At 38.1% G+C, this 9,977-nt stretch overlaps 1 protein-coding gene across 1 annotated transcript; it reads right to left on the minus strand.

Annotated features, from left to right (window-relative positions):
• Window positions 1-277: 277 nt before the first annotated feature.
• On the minus strand, window positions 278-8,466 carry tgm2a (transglutaminase 2, C polypeptide A). Its single transcript, XM_079588876.1, has 13 exons — window positions 8,345-8,466; window positions 7,538-7,717; window positions 6,268-6,498; window positions 5,536-5,654; window positions 5,219-5,347; window positions 4,751-4,928; window positions 4,228-4,357; window positions 3,712-3,815; window positions 3,384-3,626; window positions 1,908-2,183; window positions 1,656-1,816; window positions 975-1,111; window positions 278-442 (listed from the first exon to the last, which is right to left on the minus strand). Exons 1-13 carry the CDS (start codon window positions 8,352-8,354, stop codon window positions 295-297), a joined length of 2,046 nt encoding a protein of 681 aa, XP_079445002.1. The 5' UTR covers window positions 8,355-8,466; the 3' UTR covers window positions 278-294.
• Window positions 8,467-9,977: the final 1,511 nt, after the last annotated feature.

Genomic DNA, 9,977 nt, shown 5'->3' on the forward strand with positions numbered 1-9,977 from the left:
TAATGCTTTCAAATGCTTGAGTGAGGACAGCTGTGCCCGCCCTTGTAATTAGCACAGCAAAAGCAAATATCCCGAAAATGGGAGAAATCGAAACTACGTTGTTGGACAGCACTATACTTAAGTGCAATAAAAAACAACTACAACACTTATCAGACGTTGCTGTTATTCAACATAGGAACGCGTCTAATTAAAATACAGATTATTGTGAAGGTAAAAATTTAAAATAAGCAGAGAATCGAAAACCGATACCATTAACAGAATAAGATATCACAAGCATAAGTAAAAACAGCTCATTTATTCATAGATGACTAGATTCTCGTAGGTCTCAATGTTGTGAAGTTTATCACTGGTAAAATCTATCAGTATTTTTCTTTGCCCTGGCAGCTTTGTTGTGAACTCCACTTTGGCGGTTGCAAACTCTTTAGTACCAACTGTTCCAACCCTGTGAATAAAAAAACAATAACTGTTACAACCATGCGTTTATTTTATATTATATTTTGTATTAAAAACAGAGACAAATATCTTGACAGTGTCACCCATCATGTAAAAAATGGCTGTGGTCAGAAAACAGTGTGACTGTTTAAGATGTTTAGGTTTTTAATGAGCAGCTCAAATTCAGTCATTAATTTATATCTTTAATATCTTAAACATCAAAATTAAGCAAACTGAAATTTAAAAACCTACAATAGGACTAAATGCAGCAATTTAGGACAATTTAATTGTAACATTCCTGGTTGGCAGTTGTAGTTTTAACTGTAACTATTTAGTAGCTTGTAGGCTACAATTTCAAAGTAACTTTGCTAACACTGTGTTCCTTATATTTATATGTTGTACTAATGCATTACCACTGAAGAAATGCTGCATTTGTCTCCCAAACTAGTCAAGTGATGAGTTAAAATGATACCAGGTATGTCTGCTGGCAGAGCGAGGGAATGTAGTTTCACACCCCAGTCCTAAGTTATCAGATGACTTACTCATGAGTGATGGGTTTCCCGTCGGTCAGGTTGGCACCATGTATAGTGAACACACAGTTCTCCAGAGGCTCCGGCAGTGGATTCTGCAGCGCTAAATCTGCCACCAAGATCTGGCCCACTTTCGGCACGCCCAGAATCTGCGGGGGAACGAATCACACATCATTAAAGCTGTGAGTCATGCATACGTTCATTCAGATTAAATATGTACTGGCTGTCTCAATTCAGCGAGCAACTTGAGACTCTCCTGATTCAGTCTAGCTCTAATTAGGGCAATTAATTTCAATGAGCATGATCTAATTAGCCCCTGAATTTTTGTGACCAAAAGTAATTTCACACTGTGCTTTTTCATAAAAGATTAAGGGTTTTTGCTTTAACCATTGAGACATTAACATTATTTTATAGTTGTTTAATTAATTTAATAGAAACAGTTGTTAGATGGACATTTCTATTTAGATTTGGGGATGTTTGATCTACTGTGCAAGGCCATACGTCTAATAAAAAATAAAAAAAGGTTTAGAAAGTGGGATTAAAATAGGGTGTAGGTCTGTGCCAAATTCAGTGGATCTTGTTTTGTCTTAATAGACAAAATAACGTCTGCCCAATAATATGTTAATTTTGTAAAGCCCACATAAGCCACTGTAAATTAAGCTCAGTTTAATGAAACCAAAAGATTAGATTTACATTGACAATTATTTCAGGGCTGTCCAGCAGGATGGTCTTCTTTGCTCTATAGAAATCCCGTGTCTCTGCATCGATGAGTAAAGCCATCAGTTTGATCATCCTGTCTTGAGTAATGGCTTTACTGTACTCCGCATACTCCAGTCGAAGAGTTACCTTGCCCCCTGAAACATAAAACAAAGTGAGACGGGGTTAGCTTTTTGAATACATATGAATACACAAAGCACAAGTTACAATTCAATAAACCAGTCTTACCCTCAGTAGAAGCTAAATTCATCTCTGTAAACTCGCCCAGTCCACAGGTTTCTCCAAGTTTGCCGTTGTAGGACACCGCCTGGGCGTAAAACATGACCCGACAGCACTTTGTGACCATAGTGTTGTTTTTGAACTCTGCGTAAACGTCAAAGTCAGAGCCGATCTGCATATCTGGGGTCACTCTGATCTTGATGTGTAAACCTGGTTCCTCTCCGGCCTGTGCCAGTCTGTTGTGATGATTTGCTTTCTCAAAAACCTTTCTCTCTTCTTCAGAACCTGAACAGAATACAGTCTTTATCATGACAAGGGCAAGGGAAATTTGTTAACGTCACAATTTATCGGTACCAGACAATCCTCAGTCTTAACGCCCTACCGAGACCAAGATTTATCATGTTTTGTATGCTGGTGTCTCTACCAGGATTTTAACCTAGCCTCACCAAAGCCATGTTTCCACTGCAATGATACGGAACAATTTTTCCCTGGAACCTTGGACCGGTTGCTGTCTGCGTTTCGAACGCGGTCTAAAGTACCGTGAAAATTAGGCAAATTAGTCTGGTGACGTAGGACTGTGCGCGACTTCCCAGTTCCAGCTGGATTTCGTTCTATGTATATAAGATTAATAAAGCCTAAATCTCGTTGTCGATCCATTTGTTCTATTTTTTAAAACGCCATTGTTGATTCGAATAGCAAACAACTCTTACTGCAAGCACCACAACGGACTTTTAAAAATGGTGGTTGAAATAAAATGATGCGTAAACTCCAACCATTTAGCATGTTCAGTGCCCATGTTCAATTCCCACCCCCGAAAGTTCCTGAACATTGAAAAAGTACTATATTGTGAGCAGGGACTTTCTGAGGGGAATTATTTTACCCGGAACTTCATTTAGACCCTAGTACCTGTAGTCGAAACACACAGCGTACCACCCCAAAGTCCCTAGTTCCTGGGGAAAGTTCCTGCGGTGGAAACACAACTCAAGTCTACCATTGCTAATACACCAACTAGACCAGTGCCAAACTACAACCAACTAACATACAGTAGCTTGGACCAGTATTGAAACTCAATTGAAGCTGTTATTTTATTTATTAGACTTCAATTCACAAGTTTTTGATTTGATTCTATTCAGTTCTGTTTCAATTAGACTCTGATCAATAGTTACAATGCATGTGCTGTTTGCATACTTCTGAGCTACTGCTGTAAAGTTTTAATAACATTTTTTTAAATAAGAAAAGGATTCGTCAGACTGATTCAAAACTCAATCAAAAGACGTTAAGAGTCCATTTTTTTGTTGTTGCATTCAGCCCTGTTTTTCCCCCAGCAAAACAGACGCACTCATTCTAACCAAGTGGCTTTTTCAATGGTACAATGATGATAGTTTATGGATTCCATTTTGGAAATGGAACCTGTTGTGAATCCTGTTGCTTACCAATCTAAATCCTTAACAATGAATGAATGAAGAACCCAGAATGTCTCCCTACCCTCTGGATACTTGTAGTTGTGTGTAATGTCCTCTCTCTCATCTCTGCCCACTGCTTTAGTGCTGATGTATTTCCCAACCTCCGCAGTAGATCCTCCTATCTTAAAGACTCTTCCATCTCTCAGTTTGATGTACTCCACCACGTCTGCATTTACCTCAGCGTACAAGAACGGGATGTCGTATTGGAAAGTGAGCTCGCCCTCTTTGATTGCTCTGACGGAGGACGGACCACAACAGTGGACGCCTGACAGAAAGAGGACAACAGAATTGAAGTCCTTCTTCATTGACTCTGCTTTTTCTCTTCTATCAATCATTGATTATTGGCTCACCATCACTCATATGCTGGGGTGTTGGGTCGCTCGCTTGCCAACCTTCATACCCGAGTGCCAGATCTGAACGTGTCATCCAGTTCTCCACCCAAACGTGGAAGTTCCTGAGCAAGGACAAGGTACCTTTTTCATATTTGCTTTACACTCTTTAAAATAAAGGTCCCAAAATTGGGTTTTCACAGCGATACCATAAAATTTAAAAAATGTGTTCCCCAAAGAACCTTTCAGTGAACAGTTCTTCAAAGAACATTTTAATATTCTGAAGAACCATTTTTTACTACCTTTTGTGCAATGGAAAGTTTCCATGAATGTTAAAGTTTCTACATGGAACCATACTAATAAAGAACCGTTTTTTTTTAAGAGTGAAACTCAAGTTTAATATCTAAAGAACCTTTTGTGGAATGTAAAGGTTCTATGGATGTTAAATGGAACAATAGTTGGCTATAAAGAACCTTTATTTTTAAAGAATGTACCACTTAACTTTATCTGGATAAATTTTGACTTCACCATACATACCATATGGAGTCGTCGGCAATGTTCTCGTCAGATTCGTTGTAGAAACGCTCCATTATTAGGTCGCCATTGCTGTCATGTGCCGATCCAAAGTTAGTGACGACTCTGCATGGGATTCCCAGAGCTCTGGACACTGGGACACAAATAAAGCATAAAACGGGGATCAGAATCTATCATAACTGAGAGTGTTAATAATTGTTGATTCCTAAAAGGTAGGAACAGTTTTAATAATTGGGACAGGCATAGGCCTTTAAAACGTGCACATGATTACTGAAAAGTGGAAGTTATGAACCAGAGTTATTAAAAACATTTGAATGGTGCAAACATAAAACTTATGAATCTAGAAATTCCCCCAATTATAAGTATTCCTTGTGTTACATATTCAGAACCACGCATACAAATAAAATGAACACAAACAAACCTCCCCCATCTACTGTTAATACAGTACAATGATGCATCTGCTTGCTAATTGGTTAAACGATTGTTAATAGACTTGTGATCATTTTTGCAGAAGTTAATGAATCACCTGTGCAGGCAACAGCTGCAAACACCCAGCACTGTCCGTAACGCACCGCTTCACAGCCGCTGTTACTCCACTGCCGGAGGATGGAGCAGCTGTCCTTCCAGACGGTGGGCTTTACCCCGTCCTCATAGTTACCCGACCAGTTACCCTCCAGAACTCCTTTATCTCCTCGACTGTTGATCTGAACAATACAAGACAACACATTGCAGGGAGTTTTGCGCTTGAAAGCACCTTAAGCATTTTCTTCAATGCTTGCAAGAATAAAATGATATACTACTAGACTACATTATGTTGTGTAAGTCTTAAAATAATCCAAATTTGATTGTTTTTCTTAATAGAAATTAAGATTAGCAGCTAAATGTCAAGTTTTAGATTGTAACTGAATAGCAGTTGAGCTGGTGATAATCAAGCAGAACGTTTTAAACATTGTTAGTATAGTAACTTCAGTAATGTTTGAGGGCCGTTACTAACCATGGCACCGAGGACTCGAGTCACGTACACAGGGTTCCTTCTCTCAGAACAATCCAGAGCTGCATCACTAATGTATTTTGGACTTTCATTCAAAATCTGCAGACAGATATCCAGTATGCCAGACTCAAACTGTAGAAACAGAAGCCAAACATGTCAGTGAATTATTAAATGCTTTGTGCATTAATACCATCTCAATGCTTTATTGGCTGCTTCTGCCACTAAAAATGATTGTGTTAAAGGAAGTTGAGTTAAGGGTAGCTTCCGATGAACCGGTTGCCACAGTGAAGCAGTCATAGAGATATTGCGAAAAGCAGAACCTGTCCAAAAGACCACGGTAGGGCCGTGATACGCTTGGGTATCCCGCGGTAGATCAGCCCGTCCTGAGAGAGGACGTATTCCTCCCTCTCTGCTTCACTCGCCAGATATACTGAGTCCTCTGAAACGGCCAACACAGACTTGTTTATTGTCAGAGTTGATCCAAAGTGACTTACAACTATTGTAAAATGCGAACGCAAGCAATATTAGCAGTGTCTTGACATTACGCTGTGACTCATAATTATAATTTGGTTTTGCCTAATGTTACCTAATTTAAGGAAGTGAGTTCAAGTACGTTTTTTTTTTACAAAATAAGAATGAATATTTTTCAAATTATATACATGTATTCGCTTTAATGCACATTTAAAAATAAAAGCAGTCAAAAGTCATTTACCTTATAATCTGTAAAACAGTAGATAAATAGTAGCCATAAAATAATAGCTTCAGGTTCATTCATAAATGTGAAAATGGGCTGAGAATTGAATAAATAGCTGTAATCTGGCTCACAGGAAGAAATGAATCATGACTTTATAGCAGTTTTCTGCTTATTAATGAAAAATACTAGACCTCTTCACCTTACCAAAAATAATGTTTTAATCCTTGCTTTGTGCTAATAACATTAAAGATATATGTGCTGTTTAGACAAAAAAAATATTAGTAATTTTCATTGTGTGTCCCTGCTTAATGACTGTATGTGCTCATCAGTATTGATCACTCATGATAAAACAGCTTACTTTTGCACCAGGGGTTGAAGAGCAGGACAAAATCTCCCAGGCCAACTCCTTCTCCCTGATCCAGGATCAGCTTATAGACTCCAACAGGGGCGTTTGGGTGTGAGCACACGGTCAGAGAGACTGTGCCGTCGGACGCTGTCTCTGCAGTGGCACTCCAGCACGATCTGGAGAAGAAGAATCTACTGAGGCTGAATTTGGCTTTGGTTTGTGCTTCCACTGAGGGTATCGGACCTGAAATCAAACAGAAAGACTTGAATGGATAAACACAAGTACTCTTCAAATGTGACGCGCATGTTTCTAATTATAGCGTATGATCTGATGACTGTGTGTGCAGCATAACTGTCATGCCTTTCGGCACTGTAAATCCTCTAAATACAGGAGTAAGCTTCACTGTCATGGGACGCCCTGTAATAAAACCAGCCCTGATTTATTGTAAGTGTTTTAACAAAATCATTAGCATTGAAAGTGAACAGGCACGTTCCTGTTTTAATTGTAAATGATTTATAAGTGCATGTTATTGCATAGGGGGTAACAATTATTTTGGCATCATAATTATTTCATTAAAATAACTACTTACATTTTCAACGATGTCTCCCAAGCTAGACCTCACAGGTGGATGGTTATTGTGATGATCTATTTAGGAGTGATTTAAAAAAAATACTAATATCTTTTTTTTTTTTTTTTTTTTTTTACATTTTACTGTGCATTCACACTGACAGCATTTGAATTGTTTGGTCACCAAGTTATTGTTGCCAGTAGGTGTTCAGGTTTGAGCCAGTAGGGATCAAAGTTTGCTCTTAGATGTCTTTTTTTTTTTTCATTGATAGCCATTCAAAAATTATGTGAATTTTGAAAAAAAAAAAAAAAAAATCTATACACGACATTTTCAAATCACTAATATCTAATATATCTTTATTTTATTTTAGTAAATGTCACGTTTATATGTATACTGTATATATATATATATATATATAGTGTGTGTGTGTTTATATATATTTAATTACAGCATCTGCCAGTTAAACTCTGACCCTTGTTAACTACAGTTTTCAGGCTTCACTTTCACTTGAGCTTCACTTTCTGCACTGCCATTGGTTGCTGCTGCACTTATTTGCCTAAAATTTAAAGTCTGCTCAACTTTGTTGCATTAGAAGTGGTTGCATTCACTCATATCACCAACTCATGATATTAGGTTGCTTTGGTTCATAATGGTTGAAATATGTAGTTGTATGTCTGTTGTAAAGTCTGAATGGGATGGAAGTGATCGAGGAACCTGTTTCGGCGATGAAATTGATATCGGCCCCATTTTGAAAGTGAGTTCCCGGTTTCAGGTGTAGAGTGATGGTGAACGGCTGTCCTCTCCTCACGATCAGTCTGTCCACACCGTTCAGAAGCGTGTGGTGATCCGTATTGTTCTCCTCACACGCCAGATTAATGCGTTCAATCTCCACGACTGTGAAGGGAAGAAATAGAAAACATGCAGTCATTTGATCTTAAAAAAATGCCAAATATTTAGAATATTAATTTGCATTTGTCATTTTCAGTGACGAAGCACATGCACAACATGCTGCCATTTAAGCATTTCTATTTTTAGCACATGACCCATGGATTCTTGCCTAATATTTGAGGAATCAGAATAAATGGGTTTGCATGATTCGCAATGGACAGGAACGTCATGCACAGCAATAAACTGATGCAAAAGTATCGTCACGCTTTAGCACTCTGACCCATGAAGATATGTCGATATTTTAAACAGATAAACGCCTCAGTCACGAGTCAAATCACAAGGTCACCAATACTTGTTGTAGAAGAAAAGTATAGAGGATTAAGTATTTCAACCTGAGACAACATCTTTTTTTAAGGTATTGCAATGCAATTATCTGTTCGAGTGAAGTGAGTAAATCTTCAGGTAACAGCTGTGGATGATCTTTACATCACAACCACATGTACATTGACCATGCTTTCACAGTTAAAGACACCGTTTGCAAATTATTTCTCATGCATTTTCCCAATAAGTATCCAAATTTACCACAAAAACGTGCTGTATTTGCTCCAAATGCTACCATGAAGTTGATCCTACCTTTGTCCATGGTCCCAGCGGTAATGCTTGGCCTGCGCGCGGCGTGTGACTCCGTGTTGGGTGACTTCAGCTGGTGTTGGGGTCACTGGAGAGATATTTTGGGCGTTGTGTGCTAATGTTACAGTGGTGTCAGAGGACGTAGACATGGAACCCCGGCTCTTATTTATGACAGTTCCTGTCTTCTACAAAAGACTGATGGCATTAAATCACATTACAGCATGTCATGTTACATGAGTCTATTTCTGACAAACAGTCTCTGTGGGGTCACAGAAGCACATTAATGATGATCTATATGTGCGGCCCTGTACATGTCTGCTTACAACTGTAAAGCTGTAAATCAGAGAGTCACTTTCATTCATTTGAGGATGTGGTCTATTTTAGCTCTGACAGAAGTTTCCCTCAAGGTGTTTCTTGCGGTGTTGTGTCTGTGTTGGTGTACTAAAGAGGACGTATTATGCCCTTTTACAAAGTCTTGATTTGTTTTTGGGCTCTACTAGAACCGGTTTTCCTGCTTGAATGTTGATTATTTTCTCATATTCTCCAGTGTTGCGGCTCCTCTCTTCCCAGTCTGTCAGTAACGCTCTGTTTAGTGCCTGTCTCTATGAAGCCCCTCCTTCTGAAAAGCACACTGTGCTCTGATTGGTCGGTTGGACCGGTGTGTTGTGATTGGTCAAGCACTTCAAGTGTGTTTGGGAAATGTCCCGCCCCTTTCCATAACCGCCAGTTTAACACACTACTAACTAACTCAACCAGGCCCCGCCCCTTTATTCTGCATATTAATTATTTAAATGAGAAATACTGTGACGTGTTTGTTCCTGGAAGAAAACTCAAGACTACAATGGAGGCGTTTCAGGAGTTCAGAAACACTGACACTGATATAGAGAATGTTTTACTTTGCAGAGCTTTACATTACACACGAAAGAAAGTTGGAAAAAGAATGTATAATCATAATAGGACCCATTTTAAGTCACTTTTTGAATAAAATTTTTAAACAAAATACTACTTTTATATGCAATAGTGATTATTATTATTAATGTAAAACATTTAGAAGTTACTACTCTTGCTAGTGCTGTAGAAGGCAGTAAACATTTGCATCAGATCTGCATTAGGTTGATTAATATTAACATTTATTTAGAATGTAGAATGTCTTTCAGTTCTTTTCATTATGTAAGCGGCCGCTTGGATAAGTGGATGTTTACTAGAACTTTATTTACATATATTAATTTATTCATTCACTAGATTGTGTTCAAAGCAAACGTTGATTGTTTAGTGTTGTAAGTCACTGGATTGTATGGCTACTGTCGAAAGCAAGACACAATACAGCAAATTATAATTACCTTCTTTTATTTATTATAAATCTTTTAAATAATAAAATACAGTTTTCTCTCTCCAGTGAGGTACTGACATCCTGCATATTACACAAAATGAACATAAAACCCTTAGACAGTCCAAATGAATTTTCAAAACAAAATTTCAAGCAATTGTTTTCATTATGTATGTATTTTCAAAATTCCCTGAACCCAACAAACTTTACTGGGGCATTTCAGTGGTATAGCAGGAAGTTTGATGATCATGACACATTCTGATTCTAATTCAAATTCTGGTTAATATAATATTAAACATTGCATTTTCT

Source organism: Phoxinus phoxinus (assembly GCF_949152265.1).
Source record: "Phoxinus phoxinus genome assembly, chromosome: 18".
Taxonomy (NCBI): Eukaryota; Metazoa; Chordata; class Actinopteri; order Cypriniformes; family Leuciscidae; genus Phoxinus; species Phoxinus phoxinus.

What these genes read in the sequence shown, in the direction of transcription:
- tgm2a (XM_079588876.1), bottom strand. An exon ending in ATTGCCGACGACTCCATATG is followed by an intron (nt 3,816 to 4,227) that starts GTATGTATGGTG and finishes GTCCTTGCTCAG; the next exon opens with GAACTTCCACGTTTGGGTGG. An exon ending in ACCCCAGCATATGAGTGATG is followed by an intron (nt 3,627 to 3,711) that starts GTGAGCCAATAA and finishes TCTTTCTGTCAG; the next exon opens with GCGTCCACTGTTGTGGTCCG.